General features: G+C 43.6%; 2 protein-coding genes across 2 annotated transcripts in view; one reads left to right on the forward strand and one right to left on the reverse strand.

Annotated features, from left to right (window-relative positions):
* Positions 1-4,951, forward strand: part of NPDC1 (neural proliferation, differentiation and control 1) — a 54,586-nt gene extending 49,635 nt beyond the window's left edge. Inside the window, exon 9 of the mRNA XM_075260439.1 lies at positions 2,907-4,951. Coding sequence (XP_075116540.1) covers positions 2,907-2,981 — 75 coding nt within the window. The 3' untranslated portion in view covers positions 2,982-4,951. The remainder of the gene's footprint in view (positions 1-2,906) is intronic.
* Positions 4,952-17,021: 12,070 nt separating this feature from the next.
* Positions 17,022-18,091, reverse strand: LOC142184748 (POU domain, class 5, transcription factor 1.2-like). The gene is given in 5 exon segments (XM_075259808.1): positions 17,022-17,288; positions 17,378-17,536; positions 17,734-17,861; positions 17,957-17,998; positions 18,001-18,091. Coding segments are annotated over 5 exon segments (642 nt in total). The 5' UTR covers positions 18,047-18,091.
* Positions 18,092-20,519: the final 2,428 nt, after the last annotated feature.

Genomic DNA, 20,519 nt, shown 5'->3' on the forward strand with positions numbered 1-20,519 from the left:
CTTCTGATGAGAAATTCCGATCCCTGCAAATATCTTTCCTTCGTATGAAATGGTGCAGTCGTAACTTTTAACCTGTATGGCCTATAAGGATGTATTTCCATAAGGCAGACTGAAAATTGGCTCCGTTCTCCTAGATGGAGAGGTTTTGGCAGTGGTCACATGGATTTCTGCATGCTCTATTGAAATGCATCCATTCCAGTAACATGCACTCAGCCCCATATCAGAAGCCCCGTGTGCATGTGGTCTTATTTGTAGGCTAGTTGGGTCAATAAACCACCGGTCCCATAATGACTTATGGGTGCTTTAGCATTCCAAATAAACCTTACAATATTTTGATCCACACTTATTCCCCTGCCAGCCGAAGAATTGCAATTTCTCGGTCGCTGAAAAAGCCATAGGACTGTTTTTAGGTATATAGTAACTGGGACCCCAGCAGGGGAGGCTTTCTAATGGATGATTGTAATCCTGAGAGTGGGGTCAGATCATCCTCAAATAGGGTGTAGTGGAAGCTTGTGACTTCACATAGGGGGTCATCCTCTGCCTGGATTTGTGTAATCCCTTTGTAGAGATCAGGGGTCCTGGATTTCCATGTGAAGAGTCTTTTATCATAGGAAGACTCTAGAAGGAAATTGGATGGGAGGGCAACAAGGTTTAGATGGATAGAGATATATAGATATTTTGTTTTATGTTTCTTGTTTTGTTTTTTTTTTGGGGGGGGGGGTGTATTTCATGTGTGCACTCTCCTCTTGGCCATAGAGAAGCCATTCCCATTACACTAAATGTTATGAATGGGTCACTCTCCACTATGGCTTCTCTCTCACGCTGACTATTGCTTGTATGACATAACCATACGCTTACCATATAATTATACCGTTTGCCAGTGGGCGTAGCATTCAATATTAGAGGCCTTCATAATATAACATTACGGTATAAAAGCTCAGCCGTTCCTGCTGCTTGTTTGCAAGCTTCCCCAGTATGGGGGCGTTCACACTACTGTCGGTGTCCGACATGTAGTGTCCGCTCCTAGTGTCCGCTCAAAATCTGTCACGGACATTAGGAGCGGACACTAGATGTGTCCGTGACACCTGTCATTCACTTTAATGGGCATCGGGTGCGTTCTTTTGCACTCCGTGCCCGTCCTTTCCTGTCCGCAAGAGAAGATGTCCGACTTCTCAAGCGGACAGAAAAACCCTGCATGCAGGGTTCTTCTGTCCGCTTGAGAAGTCGGACATCTTTACAAGCGGACAGTGAAGGACGGGCACGGAGTGCAAAAGAACGCACCCGATGCCCATTAAAGTGAATGACAGGTGTCACGGACACATCTAGTGTCCGCTCCTAGTGTCCGTGACAGATTTTGAGCGGACACTACATGTCGGACACCGACGGTAGTGTGAACGCTCCCTTAGATAGATCTTTTCAGAGAACAATATGGCCATTGAATAGACTTGTTACATGGTAAAGTGTTACAGATAGAAATGCTCGGCAGGGGGGTTCCCAGTGAAAGCGTTCAAGGGCTGGAGCACAGAGAAGTCATTTTAGCTATGTTTTGTCCTCAAGATTTGCTGGCAGTTCCTGTTCTTGCCTTTTTGTTACACCCAAAGTTGCATTATAGAATGGGAAAATGTATATACTCGAATATAACCCCCCCTAATTTTCCACAAAAAACTGGGAAAACTTACTGACTCGGGTATAAGCTGAGGCGGGAAAATGCATGACATTCTGTTTGTGCTTATGTTAATCCTAGTAGACTTTGGGCCTGTATGATAATGCCCCAGACGTCTGGGATATTATCATAAGGCCCAAAGCTTGTGCTAGCAGTAACAGCCTGTTGCCATACAGGCCCGAAGCCTGTGCTAGTAGTAACAGGCTATTACTACTAGCACAGGTTTTGGACCTATATGATACTGCTAGCACAGGCTTTGGGCTTAAATGGTAATATCCCAGACCATGTGACGTCTGGGCATTACCATATAGGCCCAAAGCTTACTAGGAGTAACATTGGATCCCGGAGAGGTGAGTAAGGGTGAATTCACACTGAGTAAACGCTAGCTTATTCTGAACGTAAAAGGGCCTGAGCTTACGTGGCCACGTCACCCGGCGTGTGATGTAGCTGGGGGGGGGGGGCACAGGAGCGGAGGCCCGCTGCTGACTGTGGGCAGCCGCTGGAGCAGCCGATAGGTGGGTGGTGAGGCAGCGCTGTCTCCAGGGCCGCCCCAAGATGTTTCCAAGGCAGAGTAGAGGCTCTGGAAACATATTGGGGTGATCCTGGAGACAGCGCTGCTCCAGTAGCCATCCACAGATGTCTTGCCACAGGGGTCTTGCTGTATTACCATATTGACTCGAGTATAAGCCGAGGTGGGCGTTTTCAGCGCAAAAACTGTGCTAAAAAAACTCTGCTTATACTCGAGTATATATGGTAATAAGGGTGCTTGAAGAATTGGACATGTCCGTGTCATGATAAATCATTACAGTGTGGTTATAAAGGGGTAATCCTGGGGGCAGAGGTATAACGTAAGGGCAATATTTAGAATATAATTATTGTGTAGCACTAACATGGCAACAGTAAGAGGCAGGTCCCAAGTAAACGCCCATCTATGACGATCCTAATACAGCGTATGCAACGTGGGTGCCCAGATAAAAAATCACCTGGTCAGAACTGAAATGGGCAAAACTATAGGACACGGATTTATTCTGGGTAGACGATGTACAAAGGATGGAGAGGAGATCAGTATTATGGAAAGTTCCTTTATTGCATCCCAGCGCACAATGTGTTTCATAGCTAGCCAGCTCTTATCTCAAGTGCCTAAATGGTAGTTATCTCTTATATACAGTATATATGTGTGCATGTATAATATTGTATATCACACATGAGGGTGTCTTGTCTTATACATTGCTTCCTCTTTCAGACAGGAGAAATGGAAGTAAAGAATCCGCTCTTTGACGACTCGTCTCTGCATCACCCGGCCCACGGCCCTCACTAGCCACCTCTGCCTGCAGACTCCTTTCCAAAACCAAAACCCAGTTCTGAAAGATAAAACAAAACTCAAGACGTGATAAAAACACAAAAGTTTTCAGGTTTCCTGAGCGTGATCAACTCTTTTTTTATTTTGCATAAAGACTATTTCCAGCCGTCCCGCTCCATTCACAGTGGTGAAAGCAAGACTGTTATACAGGCGAGCTGGCGACAAGTCGGCCGGGGACTCTGACCTCTGTCTCTCCTTTTTTTTTTTTTTTTTTTTTTTTTTTCGTCCCCCTTTTCATTTCAATCTTCTCTTCTCTGAGGAAGGTGGGATCGTCACAATGGTGGCGAGCGAGAGAAAATGAGTCCGAACTGAGTGCACAGAGCCGGCAGCTCATATAATTCATATCAGTACATTTGGCCGTAGCGAAGATGACGATTGTTACTTCCTTATGTAACATTTGCACTTTTATATACATGCTATTGTTATGTAACCCAATAGGTATATATACGATGTATCCGTTACGTGGCATTTAAAGCCATACCCCTTCATGGTTTGGTTATGTCGCTGTCTATTTTGTCCAAGAATCACATGAAAGGCCGTGCATGCTGAAAAAAAGTTTCCAAAATCGTTTTCTGGCCCCCATGGGGTTATTTATACTGATGAAATTCTCTGCAGGATAGTTGAGTGTCCTCTCGGTGGGGGGCAGTCACCGGGGACCCCTCACTGACCACCTAATCCAAATGCTCCTGAGGGCTGGAAGTGACTGCACAGGATGGGGCCGCAGGCAGATGGGCTTCTATTCAAGTCATAGGCACCGAACGGCAGCCCTGCCCAAGGTATAGCGGAGACATCGGGGTGCCTATTACTTCATCAGTATATAAACTGTTGGGGGGCCCTGTTAACCTCTTTAAAGAAGACCTTTAATGTCCTCCTGCACATGTGGTTTTATATACCGCTTGAAAGCCAACAGTACGCCAACGGCACCAATATCTCCAGCCCAGGGGCACCTAACAGGCAGCGCACTGTTGGCTTTGGAGCGGTATATAAAACCACGTGCAAGAGGACGTGAAGGTTGTCTTTAATAGCACACACACTCTTAATGGGGGGGGGGTAGTACTATTTTCCTCGGCTTTGCCTTACATGATCCCCTATACAGGTATGTCAGAATCTAGTAATGCATTGTCCCTGCCTTTGCTCTGACCTCCCCTTGATACCTAGGTGTGTACATATATAAGGTAGTGACCCTCAGACATAAGGGTACGTACATTTGAAGTTGCACTTCTCCTTTAAGGAGCTTCAGGTTACAGAGGATCTCACTGAATAGGATTCCTCAGCGGTGTCTGGTTACAATCAGACTGTAATTGACCGTCATCTTGAGACACTATGGCCACAATATAACAGTGCCATCATACAATGTGCAGAACCCTGATCTGGGATAAGATCACAGATAACCTAATTTCACCTATTGCTTTGGGGGGGGGGGGGGGGGTTGTACCATCACCACTGTGACAATAGTCCGCTGCAATGGCACCTATTCGAGAACCATGAGTGTCCTAAGCCCTGTCGATAACAAAATGTGTACACCCTCATGTAGGACCCCCATTCCCAACTCAATGAAGTTCCCATGTGACCCCCTGACATGCCCAAATATCATATCAGAAGTCCCCTTTAAGCCCATAGACCTCTATTCTGAACCCTGATCATGGACCAATGCCACTATGCTACCACCGTATGGATGGACGCTGACCAAATCTAGCGCCGAGACCAGGTTGTCACTGTATCGGCAGGGGGCGCTCTTTCTAATCCATATTGCACTACTTGTAGATTCCACCAATCATAGCTAAGAAAAGGGGAAACTATTTTCTTTCTTTGCACCAATTGTGATTGTAAAATATGAGAGAGCTCTTCTGTGTCTGTCCGTGTCTCTCCTCGGTGCCGATGCTGTTCCACTCCTTTTTCCTTACCAATATAATTAGACTTTTTATTTATCTTGTCATTGGTTTCCGCTTCTTCATGTAAAATGGCGCAGAGGTGTCGCTGATATAACAGCTGCTGCTGACAACCATTAATGCCCCCCTTACCCTGCCCCCATTGCTAACCAGTATTGCCAAGGGGTCGGGCCACTAGGTGTCTCATCTCACAGACCACTTTTTTTGAGTGACATTCCTAAAACTAAAAGGGTCACTCCAACTTCTATAGTCACCAATGGCCCTGTTCTTGTTCTATCTGTAGGTGTCAGTATCCACTGTCATTCTGGTATCCTATTCATCAACCATAGGAGGTTCTCTATAGGCTTTGTGTATATACACAATCCATTTCTTCTCATGATCTGATACCTTCCAGCTCAGGAGAGGAGCTGATCCTCTGATTTAGGCTGGGGTCTTGCGGAGACTTTTGAGCTCACCTTATTGCGAATGTCACATGACCTCAGTGTATCCTTATCAATTGCAAGACTTCCGAATATATTGTTTCCAGTCCCCCTCCCTTACTGATACCTTGAGGTCACATGACTGGCGTGCAACTGAAATAGCATGAAATAAAGAATAGTATCAGATTTTGGATTTGGGGCTCCTGGTCTTTCTTGTAAGGCGATGTTCACATTTATACTGGGTGTTTGGTGCAGATTTGTATAAATTGCCAGGTGAAAAAAAAAGTCCTACAAGCCCGACTGTTACAAAAGTGATCCCCAATATAGTCGCTTGGGCTACATTAGCGGTTCGTTTCTCGCTTCTAACGGACACCCCAACGCTAGTGTGAACCCAACGTCTTTCACCTTGTTCATAATAATAGTCCGTCACCTCTCAGATCAAGTTCCTTCTGGTTTGACGGTGAAATTCCACACTGATCAGTAATTTGGTGTACTAAAAGCCTCACCCTTCCCCCATCTCCAATCTCTTACCCCATGGAGCCTTTGCTCTTGGAGTTAATTAAAAATTTTTTAAAGAAGAACCCAGCCACCTGTTGGCTTAAACCTCTTCCTGGCACAAAGTCTTCTGCTATCTCGTCTCCATTCACATGCTGAGGTGTCTTTCCTTTGCCCAAGGGTAAAAAAAACTCCAACTATCTTCGCCTTGATCTCTATAGCACTTGTATCTCATTGTGTTTTTTGAAGGAGGCCTTTAATGGCATTCCCGTGGAATGTTGTTTGGGATTCCAGTTAACTTGAGAAGGTGGGATAAATGGCTTTTTATAATTAGCCACCCACACAAGTGGGGAAAGATACAACTGGTTGTCGCCCTCCCACTGTTCACATTGATGACTACTCTATGGACACTGTTCACATTGATGACTACTCTATGGACAGGGAGATTTCAATAAACCTCTGGGCCTACTGCCCTTTTTTTTTCCTTTAAGGAGCACTCCAGAACAAATGGGATGCTCTCTGTGAAACCTAGTGCAGGCCTGAGGGGCAGAACATGACTTGTCTACTGGCTTAAGCTATTTAGGAAATGATGAGTGATCCTTCATCTTGTCACCTCCATATAAAGCTGGGTGGTGGATTGGTTCCATTAGACCACTTTGTCTTTATTATTTGCTCTGGCAAAGCTGGGCGATAACCAACATGGCTGTTATTCCAGCTTTCCCAGATCCCTTATCCGCACAGTGCATTCATAACTGTATTGGAGAAAAATGGTGTGTTAATTTTGGTGCAAATTTTTGATTCCACACACACGCATACGCACGCGCACCTGCTATGTTGTACACCATATGGTAAAAATATTTGTCGTTTGGGCATTTTTCAGACACGGGGTGTTTAATTTGGTTTTATGTTACTTTAGACTCTGGGGGCACCTGCTCTGCTTCTGTCGGCACAGATGTTAGATGGAGGCCCAGCGTTTTTTTTTGTTGCAGGTTTTGCATTGGAGCCCAATGGTAAAGTGACTTGTCCCCTCCTCTTTGATCCCCACATGAATGCACTGACCCCGTCCATTGGCCCAGACTATCAAAAAACAGAGACGTTTAGAACAGTGGCCTTTAACGATTACATCAGGTGAGTCCATGCTGTGAAATCTGCAATAGTCATGTACTGACGTGTGATTCCTGTGGTCACCACCTGAAGGGTCGACTTGCAAAACTAAATACATTGGAGCCGCTCTGTCTGTACAGGGAAATGCGTGGATTCACTGTTTATTTCATGTTCCCATTCTGTCTATTGTGCTGTTCGATTGTGAGTTTTAGGCTGGGACAAAAGAGGGCTAAAATGGTGAGACTGGCCTGAACCCCACAACGTAACACAATGGCCAGGCGTGAACAATGTTGCGAAACCAACACCAAGTATCGCAAAGATGAGAATGGAAGTCTCCAGAAAGGGAGCGAGTTTCTGTAAGAGTCCTGGGGCTCAACTGAACACTTGGCAACTCTTTGAAAATAAATAAATAAAAATCACACTTTAACGAACCATTAAATAATGTAATATATAAAAATTAAATAAAATTTCAGTTTCTTTGAAATGAGGTCATTAAAAATAATTCAGGTCACATGTACAATATACTGTATATAGATATAATCAAATCAAATCCAAAAATGCTTTATTGGCACGTCCGAATAGGTATTTGGCATTGCCAAAGCTAGATATATATAATATATAGATGTGTGTGTGTGTGTGTGTGTGTATATGTATATGTATATGTATATGTATATATATATATATATATATATATATATATATATATATATGTATATATATATATATATTTATTAATTACACGGCTTACAGCCCCTGGGCCTGGGATTTTATCATTCAGTCTTTAGCCAAGTATCATTGTCATCAAAAATTCAGTTTGGCAACACCCCTTGATCCCAAAAGTTGCATTTCCTATGGTGAGAAAGAGAAAATAAGTGAAAGCCCAGAGGGGTATTGTTTTGTGTGATAAAATCTAGCCTGGCCAGAGCCATGAATGTGAACTAATGGTCATCCCAAGAACTGGTGGGAAACTTAATATCTGCCCGTCACCATCTAAAACCTAAAAATAAGGTGGATGGAAGGTGCAACTGATTGTCAGGAAAAAAAATTTAGGGGCAGTACTTGGTTTGACTACAAGAAAAACCCCTATAAATACCATACATACTCGAGTATAAGCCGACCCGAATATAAGCCGAGGCCCCTAATTTTACCACAAAAAAACGGGGAAAACTTATTGACTCGAGTATAAGCTGGGGGGGGGGGGGATGCAGCAGCTACTGGAAAATGTAAAAAATTATAGTGGCCGGAGTTTTTGGGTGCAGTAGTTGCTGGGGAAGGGGAGGGTGTGTGTCTGCCCCTTCCCTGAGCTTGAGGACTGCAGTTTCCCCCCCCCCCCACTTGGAATTCAGCCTGGCTGAATATAGGGTATCTGCTGTGCTCCTATTACCCCCTTCCCAACGAACAGGAGCACTGCAGATACCCTATATTTAATCTGGCTGTAGTCGTGGGGGGGGGGGGGGCTGCTATTAGACAACTCTTTTCCCGCTACAGCATTTACCGTACAGGAAAAATATTTTTATAGATTTGTAGGGCGGGGGTTTCTTGACACAGGGATTTAACTATTTTTATATGTGTTCTAGGGAAAGGGGGTGATTTGAATTTTTAATACTTTTTAAAAAGTTATATATTTTTTTTCTACTTTATTTTTTACAATGTATTGTAATAAATAAAAAAAAAAAAGAGCAGCCTGCAAAAGAAAAGCACTGCAGACAAGCCTGGGAACCTTTACAAGGCTCCCGGCTTTCATACCAACGTGACGTCGATCACAGGCAAAATGGCGCTGCCTATGTGCCGCCGGGAAGGGTTAATGTCCCCATGGTGCGGGCACCGACCGAGGGCATTAGCGCTGGGTGTCTGTGTAAAACAGTAGACACCCAGCAGCTATGGATGTCGGGAAGGGGTTAAAGCACAAGGACCTAATAGACTATAATGGGGTCCGTGTGCTTGCTGCACACTGCCCGCACAAATCGTTCATGCGGGCCGTGCCTCAAGCACACGGCCCCCGTTATAGTCTATGGGGTCCGTGTGCTTTAACCCCTTCCCTCACTGATTCGAGTATAAGCAGAGCAGAACTTTTTCAGCACAAAAACTCAGCTTATACTCGAGCATATACGGTACATGGCTGAAGAAAATTGGAATAGCGTATATGGTCTTGTGTTTCACCCCATCTTGTGCTAATATACTGTAGAGCTGTGGTGGAGGGGGGGACATTTTTGCCCTTGTTTTATGGAACAGTCTTTTCGCTCATGAGAAATTATAAAAATTGCTATCCCAAGTAATATCTTTAGTCTCTGTGATCAGGCCTGAGGGTGGGTCTATAGTACCCATCGGGATACAACTGTCTCATTGTAGACCACAAACAAAAATACCAAGATGATATATGTGCAGCCGTGGCCAGTAACTGGGCCCAAGGGAATTTTATCATCCAGTCTTTAGCTAAGTAGAACCTTTGGCCAAAAGTTCAGATTGGCAATGCCCTGGCAGAGCAAAGGTTACTTTGTAATGTCTATGGATGGAAGGCAGAGAAGTGAGGGCCGGGCCTGGATGGATATTATGTTTGATGAAGTCTAGTCTGGCCTGTCCCATGAATGTGAGCTGATGATCGACACAAACACTAGTAGAAAACCTTAGACTTGGCCCATCACCATCTAACAACTAAACCTAAGGCAGAAGAGGTGGTTGCTTTTTGGGATCCAAATTTTTGGGATATATCACATGTTCTGAGTGCACAAAACTACACCCTTGCCCTGAAAGTATTGTAATTCCCAATTTAGACTTGTGTTTCACCCCAAGTCAGTCCCAATATGGGGCAATGCCTCTAGATCCCCAAAATTCCCTGGCATTTCCTATAGAGGGAAGGAAGAGAAGTGTGTGCCAGGCCCAGATGGGAATGGTTGGGTGTGATGAAACCTAGACTGGCCACAACCATGAATGTGAGCTAATGGTCATCGTGAAAATGGAGGTGCACTTAGAATTGACCCATCACTATCTAAAACCAAAAATCATGCAGAAAGCATAGACTGCGTGCACTAAATGTCAGGGGTGTAACTACCAGGGGGTTAGCGGTAGTGGCTGCCACAGGGCCTGGGATATTAGGGGGCCTGGCGGGCCCCTGATATGTATGTGGTGGTTTTTGTTTGCTTTTGGAGTTTTTTTTAAATAAGCAGCTACCTGTTGGAGTAACCCCAGCACATAACGGGCCGTAGTTTGAGGACCCCTGCCCTTGACCGAAAATGTTGGAATTGCCTACATGGACAAGTGCTTCACTGCAAGCCAGTGCTGATATGACAAGGTGGGCGTTTTGTCTCTTGCATTATGAAACACAATCTGATAGTTCATGGGAAATTATTAAAAGTGACACCCCAGCTAAATTTTTATATCCTCCACAATCAGGCAGAAGGGATTGGTTTTCGGTGCCCATAGGGATACGATTGTCCCATTATAGACAGCAAACGAAAATGCTAAGATATGTGTGTGGAACACGACCTGGGCCCAATGGGATTTTATTATTCAGTCCTTAGCAAAGTAGAACCTCACCAAAAATTCAGATTGACAATACCCTTGAAGCCAAACATTGCCTGACATTTCCTATTGCAGAAAGAAGGATGAGTGACTGGTAAGCCCAAATGTTTAATGTGATGAAATCTAAACTGGCCAGGCCCATGAATGGAAGCTGCTGACCACCCCAAAAACTGCTGGGCTGAACCTAAAACTCTGCTCATCACCATCTAAAACTAAGGCAGAGGGGGCAATTAATTTGGTGGCAACAAAATTTTAAAAAGTCAGTGCACTATTTGTACAAGGTGCACTCCAGAATCCTTCATTTCATTTACTGGAATGGTGCAGATCACAGTCTCAGGGTCTTTGCATTGATCTTCTAATAGAAAAAGCTGCATGAATGTAGACTGTGTAATTCAATTTGGGCCATGACTGGAGTCCTGCAGAGAGGAGCCTGGACAGCAGATAGCTGGGGCCCTGGTGACAATGAAACAAGCCCTGGAGATAGTGAAGGTGCAATAGTAAAGTGCAGTAGCAGAAGGCTCCCTGGGGTGAGCAGATCCTTAGAGTGGAATACCAGATAATTAATTCCTCCAGAGGCAAGTACTAAAAGTAAAAAAAACTGACTGGTATCCTCTTCACCTCTATCCCTTCCTCCATTAGGGGGAATCAAAATCTAATCAACTACAGGTTGATTGGATTAGATGTGATCAAGGCCAGTGAGATATGATAGTGCTAATATAATTACTGTCCTAATAACAATTAACAAAGAGACCCCTTTAATTAATCTTTTTAACCTCCTCACCAAACTGTCTACACCAAACTTCATAAAGCCAATTATCTCCGGCCTTATCTGAGCCCCAGTCATTGTGACCCCAGAGAAGAGCAAACATGGGGCTCTTTGGGGTTATCAGCCCAGTCAGACAACACTTGTGGGTGGGGAAGGAGCTAAAAAAAATATTGTCTTTATATGTCTTCACATAGAACACCTTGGTGCAGTTTATGAACTCCATGTCAGGCATGTATTATAACATGGAGGAAGGAGATTATAGAAAAATGCCAAGGCCTAAATTAGGCTTCAGAAACTGCATCCAAAAATGTGCACGAGAAAGAGCTTTAGCAATCCAATACAGAACATAAGCTAAGGTGGAGAATACATGAAGATCTATCTATCTATTAACTATCTATCTATGTATCTAATATCTATCTCCCATCTTTCTGTCTGTCTATCAATGAATCTATCTCCTATCTATCTACTATCTATATATGTATCTAATATCTATCTATGTATCTAATATCTATCTCCCATCTTTCTGTCTATCAATCACATCTATCTATCTATGTATCTAATATCTATCTATGTATCTAATATCTATGTATCTAATATCTATCTCCCATCTTTCTTTCTGTCTATCAATCACATCTATCTTCTATCTATCTATCTATCTATCTATCTATCAATCAACTATCTATCTATGTATCTAATATCTATCTCCCATCTTTCTGCCTATCAATCACATCTATCTATCCTATCTAATACAAAAAATGGACAGCACTCCAAAACTGTGAATAAAATGGGTGAAGATTTATTCCATTGCAACGTTTCGGTCCTAAGGCTACAGGACCCTTTTCAAGCAGTAAAGCATTCCCATTTTTGTATTACTTATCATGGATCATATGCCGGATCTTTAGGATTTGCACCCATCACCTATCTATCTCCTATCTATCTGTCTGTCTGTCTCACAGTTACATAGTAGATGAAGACATCAGTCCATCAGGTCCAACCTATAACCCCACAGTGTTGATCCAGAGGAATGCAAAAAATAAAACCACGAGGCTTATGCCATTTGCCCCATTTCAGGGGATAAAATGAAACTCTGGATGATCGTGTCCTTAAAATCTAGAATCCATAACCCGTAATTACATTACATGCGATAAAGACATTTAGTGGTAGTAATATCAGCGGAGGCTGCGACCTGGGCCCTGGGGTACTCACATAGGGGGGCAAAGCCATTCATAGATCTAGAAATCGATAAATATCAGATATGTGATAGAGAGATTAGATAGATAGATAGATAGATAGATAGATAGATAGATAGATAGATAGATAGATGGATGGATGTTAGGTAGGTAAGTAAGTAGACAGATCCCACTTAGAAGTTTCATCTCCTCTGAACAGGTGAATGCCTTTTCTTATGGTTATTTTGGGATTCTGCACTTACAGATAGAGTCAGTGTCTCCTCTTACAAGTAGGTGACCAATAGCCAATATGAGCAACAACTCGAAAAAATGTATCTATGAAGAGCCTTAGTGCACACTGACAACCCAAAATGAGCTGTATGGGGTCAGGTGTAACGGAAATTCCAACATATAGATAGATGGATGGATAGATAGATAGATAGATAGATAGATAGATAGATAGATAGATAGATAGATAGGAGATAGATGGATATGCTTGAGAAAGGTCCTGCACTTCTGGGACCGTAATGTTGCTATGGAATAAATCCTCACTACTTTGATTTATTTTTGGAGTTCTGTTCATTTTCTACATTATCTACATGTGGTCATACGCCTGATCACTTGGAACTTGCACCAACTGACCGGGTCAAGTTTTTTTTCTGGTGCTGCTCTGCACAACTGTTATTCTATCTATCTATCTATCTATCACAAAAAAATGGACAGCACTCCAAAACTGTGAATAAAATGGGTGAAGATTTATTCCATTGCAACATTTCGGTCCTAAGGCTACAGGACCCTTTTCAAGCAGTAAAGCATTGTCCATTTATATATTACTTCTTATGGATCATATGCCGGATCTTTAGGATTTGCTCCCATCAGCCAGAGTCAGGTTATTTTTTGGTGCTGCTCTGAACTTGGAATATCTATCTATCTATCTATCTATCTATCTATCTATCTCCTATCTATCTGTCTGTCTCACAGTTACATAGTAGATGAGTTTCGATGAAGACATCAGTCCATCAGGTCCAACCTATAACCCTACAGAGTTGATCCAGAGGAATGCAAAAAATAAACCCACGAGGCTTATGCCATTTGCCCCATCTCAGGGGATAAAATTAAACCCTGGATCATCGTGTCCTTAAATCTAGAATCCATAACCTGTAATATTGTTCTCTTCAAGAAATGTTTCCCGCCCCTCTTTGAACTTGTTCAATGAATTCACCACCTTTCGTTCCTGGGGCAGTGACCTCCAGAGCCTCACTGGTCTTACTGTGGGGATAATGTCACTTCTTAGGGAGAGACCACCTTCTCAGGTGTGTGGAGATTTGCATATTCTTCCCATGGTCTTACTGTGTCTATGTTGCTGGTGAAACTTTCTCTCCTCCAGACGTAGTAGGTTTCTCCTTGTCACAGTGGCCAGCCTAGAGAGGCGTAGCGGATGTCTCCTTGTGATAGTCATCAGTCTAGGTATAAAGATGGTCTCCTTGTCACTGGTCTAGCTGTAGCGGATGTCCCTTGTCACTGTCCTACCTGTAGAGTAGAGGTGTCAAACCCCTTTACCCCGGGGACCACTTCAGCCCCATGAGGTACCTTGAAGGGCCAAGATTATTTTAGATGTGTATAAAAGTAACTTCTCCCTAACAGTTCAGCGAGCTATAAGGAGTAGTTACATTTGTACATTACTACTGTTACAATCAGCCCTTTGAGGGAAGAACATACACTCACCGGCCACTTTATTAGGTACACCTGTCCAACTGCTCGTTAACTCTTAATTTCTAATCAGCCAATCACATGGCGGCAACTCAGTGCATTTAGGCATGTAGACATGGTCAAGACAATCTCCTGCAGTTCAACCCGAGCATCAGTATGGGGAAGAAAGGTGATTTGAGTGCCTTTGAACGTGGCATGGTTGTTGGTGCCAGAAGGGCTGGTCTGAGTATTTCAGAAACTGCTGATCTACTGGGATTTTCACGCACAACCATCTCTAGGGTTTACAGAGAATGGTCCGAAAAAGAAAAAACATCCAGTGAACGGCAGTTCTGTGGGCGGAAATGCGTTGTTGATGCCAGAGGTCAGAGGAGAATGGCCAGACTGGTTCGAGCTGATAGAACGGCAACAGTGACTCAAATAGCCACCCGTTACAACCAAGGTAGCCAGAAGAGCATCTCTGAACGCCGCACAGTACGTCGAACTTTGAGGCTACAGATGGGCTACAGCAGCAGAAGACCACACCGGGTGCCACTCCTTTCAGCTAAGAACAGGAAACTGAGGCTACAATTTGCACAAGCTCATCGAAATTGGACAATTGAAGATTGGAAAAACGTTGCCTGGTCTGATGAGTCTCGATTTCTGCTGCGACATTCGGATGGTAGGGTCAGAATTTGGCGTCAACAACATGAAAGCATGGATCCATCCTGCCTTGTATCGGTAACGGTTCAGGCTGGTGGTGGTGGTGTCATGGTGTGGGGAATATTTTCTTGGCACTCTTTGGGCCCCTTGGTACCAATTGAGCATCGTTTCAACGCCAAAGCCTACCTGAGTATTGTTGCTGACCATGTCCATCCCTTTATGACCACAATGTACCCAACATCTGATGGCTACTTTCAGCAGGATAATGCAATGCCATGTCATAAAGCTGGAATCATCTCAGACTGGTTTCTTGAACATGACAATGAGTTCACTGTACTCCAATGGCCTCCACAGTCACCAGATCTCAATCCAATAGAGGAGCATCTTTGGGATGTGGTGGAACGGGAGATTCGCATCATGGATGTGCAGCCGACAAATCTGCGACTGCAACTGTGTGATGCCATCATGTCAATATGGACCAAAATCTCTGAGGAATGCTTCCAGCACCTTGTTGTATCTATGCCACGAAGAATTGAGGCAGTTCTGAAGGCAAAAGGGGGTCCAACCCGTTACTAGCATGGTGTACCTAATAAAGTGGCCAGTGAGTGTATTGTAACAACCTAAGACATTGGCCTGTTACTTACTATCCTATAGACTATTCCTTATTCTGCTTCCCTGTATGGTTTTCTGGCTGGATGTGTCACCGTTTCCTGAGGTCAGTGTGTCTATGTCTGGTTCCAGGTCTTGTACTGTTTGTAAAACAGCATGGCCGTTGTCATCGGTGACCCATGATCGATGCGTAGTCTTCTTCAGTTTCATTCTTGGAAACGTGTTTGCACAGATAGATGCTTCCAAACACTGATAGAATACAGGCAGCACGAAGTCGAAGCCATTGCGTCACAGCAGGCCCCAGTAGTAGACGGTAAAAGTCCTCCATTTTTACTTCCTCAAATATTTCTCTCGGGTTACTATCACTATAAATATCAATAAACTCCTTGTGAAGGTTATGGGGCGCACGGCCAACATCAGCGTCATCCCTGGGTGGTAAGCAACGCCCCCTCTGACAGTATAGCGCTATAGCCGCTGCTGTGAGGAGGGGCGTACCTGATAGACTGTCACACCCTTCTGACAGTGAAGAGCTATGGTAGCGGCACCGATAGCTCTTCATTGTGGGCACAGAACGGGAAAGCCGATAGTGCGCTGAATTCGGGACATTGTCTGCTTTCTAGCGGTGTATTAAACCGCATGTGCCCCAGGAGGTGAAAGGTCTTCTAGAAATGCTTCCTTTTATCCCTCATTGCATTCTGTACCGTTTCATTTAGCCATATTGGTTTTCTATGATTTCTGGCCGCTGATTCCCATAGGGTATACGTTTTTACTGCTCCTATTTAGAATGTTTTTGGAGATGTCCCATTTTATTTGTGTTCCCATCACTGAGGACATTGTCCCAGGTTCTGCTGCTAAGCTCCTCTCTCAGCTGGTGACCATTGGCCTTCCTGAAGTTTAGTGTTTTTGTGCCCCCTCTACTGAACATCTTCTTAATGTGTACAAGGAAACTTATTATGTTATGGTCACTATTACCCAGATGACCCCCGACCTCCACTTATGACAATGTGTCGGGTTCATTTGTTACAATTAGGCCTAGAAGAGCCTCTTGTGGGATCCTGCACTAGTTGGGATACATTGTCTTCTATTACTGACCTGTATAAGAACCTGTTCCCTTTGTTGGACCTGCAGGTTTCTGCCCCTCAGGTGATATCTGGGTAGTTGAAATCCCCCCTAATAATAACTTTATTCTGTTTGCGGCCTCATTTCTTTATTAGTATATTTTCAGTTTCTTCCATTATAGTTGGAGGTTTATAACAAACCCCCATCAGTATTTTATTATTCTTTGTTCCTCCCTTAATTTCCACCCATAAGGACCTCCACATAGTCATTTTCCTCCCAGAAGGCTCATCTATCTCCTATCTATCTATCTATCTATCTATCTCCTATCTATCTATCTGATTGATAGAAATCTGATATTTATCTATTTCTAGATCTATCAATGATAAGTGCCTTCATTCTTTGGGGAGACCAAACCTTAGGAGATTCTCTTGGAGAAAGTTTCTGCGGGAATATAGGACATAAAATAAATGAACAAATATTCTGATGACAAAATCTACAGAGAAAGCAACAAATCTTAGATGGGGATATAAGGGAAGATGGGGAGGGGCAGCAGAAGGTAAAGCGAGGATAAGACAAGCCTGGAGGGGTAAAACAGCTGGGGGGCCACCCCAAAGATCATCCTATGAAATGTGACCACGGATGGCAGAGCTTGGAGATGGACTTCTCATCAGATATGGGCTGTTGGCATTCACAGGGCAGAGTTGGGGTCCCATGATGGCCGGAGCAAAGCCTTGCAGGGGCGCTGCCTGTGACATGGTGAAAGGTGCAGCATTGGGAGGTGCAATGGGCTGGGCCATCTCGCAGACCTTGATGCCGTTCTGCCTCAGGTACGGGTGCATTTGACGCTTTGCTTTCTGTCGCCTGTTGCAGAACCAGGCTCGTGTCACCTGTCGAGAAATAGATAAAAATGGTATTAAAAAATGACCAATAACCCCTAAAGTCCATCAATCCATCTAGACTAATCCGATCCTCTTACGCATGTCTCTAAATTGATATTTTCAGGGATCTGTGCAATCTCCTCCGGCCCTGGCTTCTGGCAATAACTATAATAGTTCTCCAGGTGACTTCTTGCTAGGGGGTCAATGCTGGTTCTGCGCTTCCGTTTCTGCGGCACCGGAGGACCTCTGCTGCTGATCTTTTGGGTAAAATGTAGACAATAAGCTATTGGTACACATGACATGGATCCCTGAACCTATCCTTGCACCCCTAACATTGGATATACAATGGGGTCAAGCTGTACTAGAGGTCCCCATAGAAGTGCCATAAACTCTATGTAAGGATAAACAGGAGAAAGTTCTGCTCACAAGAGGACCCTGTGTCAGGACTTCTTACCTCTAAGAATTTGGGGTCCGCTTTCACTTTGAGCCAATCCTGCAGCAATCCCCTCAGCTTGCACATGTTCTTGAGGCTCAGCTGTGCGGACTCAAAGCGGCAGATAGTTGTCTGGCTAACACTTTGGCCTGAAAGACAAAATACAACAGTTATCAATCTTCAGGATCTAAAACAACAATCTCCAGCCAAATCTCCCAAGACATTGCTGTACATGGCATCTTACCAGATAGACCTGCTAGGCTAACTCCAACCTCTGCTTGGGTGAGCCCATCCCAATTCTCTCTTTCTTCAGGTACTTGGCAAACACAATCATTTCTTGGGGTATTGCAGATTCCTGGAAGGGTTAAGGCAAATTATATTAGGAGAAAACAATGGATGGATCTTATTTTTACCAAACTGGAAGAAAAGAGCAAAACCGGAATTACTAGGTCTAAAGTTCTAGGTGGCCATCATTCAGGGGTTCTCTTGGTTGTTGTTGGCAGTAGAATTGCTACGTGTAATATTGGTGGTCATGGTTGTTGGGATATTAATATTATTTTAAAACTCCATCAAGTCATTTACATCAATTTCAGTAAGTTCTGTTTCCTCTCTTTTGCTGTTTCCATCATTTTGCGTAGTTGGCCATATGCTATTAGTATTGATGGTTCTGATGCTACACTCATCACCTACCATTGGTGGTCTCACAGACGGCAGAGGTAACACAGGTGGGTTATGTAAGACTGGCTGATATTGTTGGCTCGTCCCAGCATAGCCCGCCATCTTAGACTGCAAGCCAGGATCAGACATAGATCCATTATTTTGGTTAAAAGATATGGAAGCATTTTAGAGTCTAAGTCAAAGGTGTGAGGAATACTTGAGGATGATATTGTAGCAGGTCTGTGCTCCGGTGACAAGTGAGGTCACCCGGATATATTACACTCTCTGTATACACTATATATATATATTCTCGCTATGTAAACCTGCTCTCTACTACATTCTTGATTTATAAATGTCATTGATGTCTGTTAGTTATACATATGTTTAATCTCAAATGCCCCAATTTCAGATTCATTTTTTTCCTGATTGTTGAAGAGATTACAATCTTGAATGTTATTTTCTGTTCTCTCTGGGTCTTTACACCCTTAATCTAGGTAACATGTATGTTTCTTTCTTTTGTATTAACAGGTGTTACCTATTCCATGTCAGTCTATGAATAAGCCTCTCTCTTGTATATGTAAAAATACAATAAAATGAGATTTACATAAAAACTATGTGAGGTGTGACTCTTATAGTCCAAATTCTGTACAGGTCAGTTCTAATCAGTTTTCTCACCTCTGCCCCTTTGTTTGTGATAATGAAGCTCCAGAGTGATGAGGACGGAGCCCTTCACAAACACTGGGACACCAAAGACCACAAAAACACACAAGAGTTGGAAAGCCGGTGCTCTTTGGTGGTTGTATATAATGTAGGACAAGCCACCCCCGACCCCCCCATGCTGGGTGCCCCACAAACCTCTATAGTTGGGGGATAGGTTACATTTACAAATAGCAAATCACATCTCTAAATCTCAACAAGAAATAATCAGTGAGAGACAATTCCTAAACATTGCATGTAATACAGACATTTAGTGGTGCTTGTACCCCTGGGCGGTCACAATTCAGGTGTATGTGGTCTAATGCGCCCCCTAGTGGACCAATGCAAAGTGGCTGCATCTCCGAGTGTAATATCACTATAGTGTTCTGGTCAGAAGGGAGAGCTGGTTTCTCCCAGACAGATTATCTAACCTTACAAATGTAAGCAAAATGTGTAATAATATGGGACACTGATGATATATGGGTATACTTATATAATATCTTCATGCTGGAATAATATGGGTATACTTATATAATATGGGGTACTGCTATTGAATTTCCCCATGGTGGGACTGTTAAAGGATTATCTTATCTTATAATATGGATATATTTATATACTGTAGGATCTTAGTTCAATCCCCTATGGGAATATAGACACCTGCTTTGAAGTAATACCTTGTGGTCAAATTTGTTTTTTTTCTGCCAATTTTTGCACAACCTTAATATTGTGGCACCATGAGAATATTCCCTGTCTGGGACTGTAGGGCTAAAGCTGCTGCAGGTCCTTCCCAGGCAGGAGCCATCAATAATAATATGTCCTGGAATTGATGGTTTTATTGCGACTAAATAATTGGGAAATGGATCCCACTGATGTGGGGGCAAAATACTAAACCAGGTCCCATGAGAGGCCAAGGGGCAGCCTGCTGGGCACCAGCTCTTATGCACAGGAGGCTCATTACCTGCACCCAGGATTCACATTATTGGGTTAAATTGCCCCCTTCTAACATTATAACCAAGTCTGGGATGATAATTTTGAGAAAATGAGGAGTAAAAAGAGGGAAAGAATTAAAAAAAAAACAACAATAATGTAATCCCAGCAAGGTGTAAAAGGGGTGAGGGGGAAGGAGCTGATCAGGGCAATTACCATGACTATCAAGAGGGGCGGGGCCAGGGGCTTTAAATAACTTCTTCCAAGGGTCTGTATCAGGTCTTTGCAGTCGGACTTGTGGATCTTCCGAGCTGTCACTTGCAGGATCTTCTTCTCCGGGACCTTCTCTTCCCTGCGATCTCTTTGGAGAAATTTTAAACTTTTTGGAAACTTTTGATTTCTTTCCTCCATCCTCTTCCATTCAGGGTCTTGGTTTCTTGCCCGTCTTTATTTTTAACTCCTCCGGAATTTGGGGAGGGGGAAACATGAATGGCCAAGGGTGTCCCGGTTTCCACCCCAACCGCGGG

This window comes from Leptodactylus fuscus, chromosome 11 (genome assembly GCF_031893055.1).
Source record: "Leptodactylus fuscus isolate aLepFus1 chromosome 11, aLepFus1.hap2, whole genome shotgun sequence".
NCBI lineage: Eukaryota > Metazoa > Chordata > Amphibia > Anura > Leptodactylidae > Leptodactylus > Leptodactylus fuscus.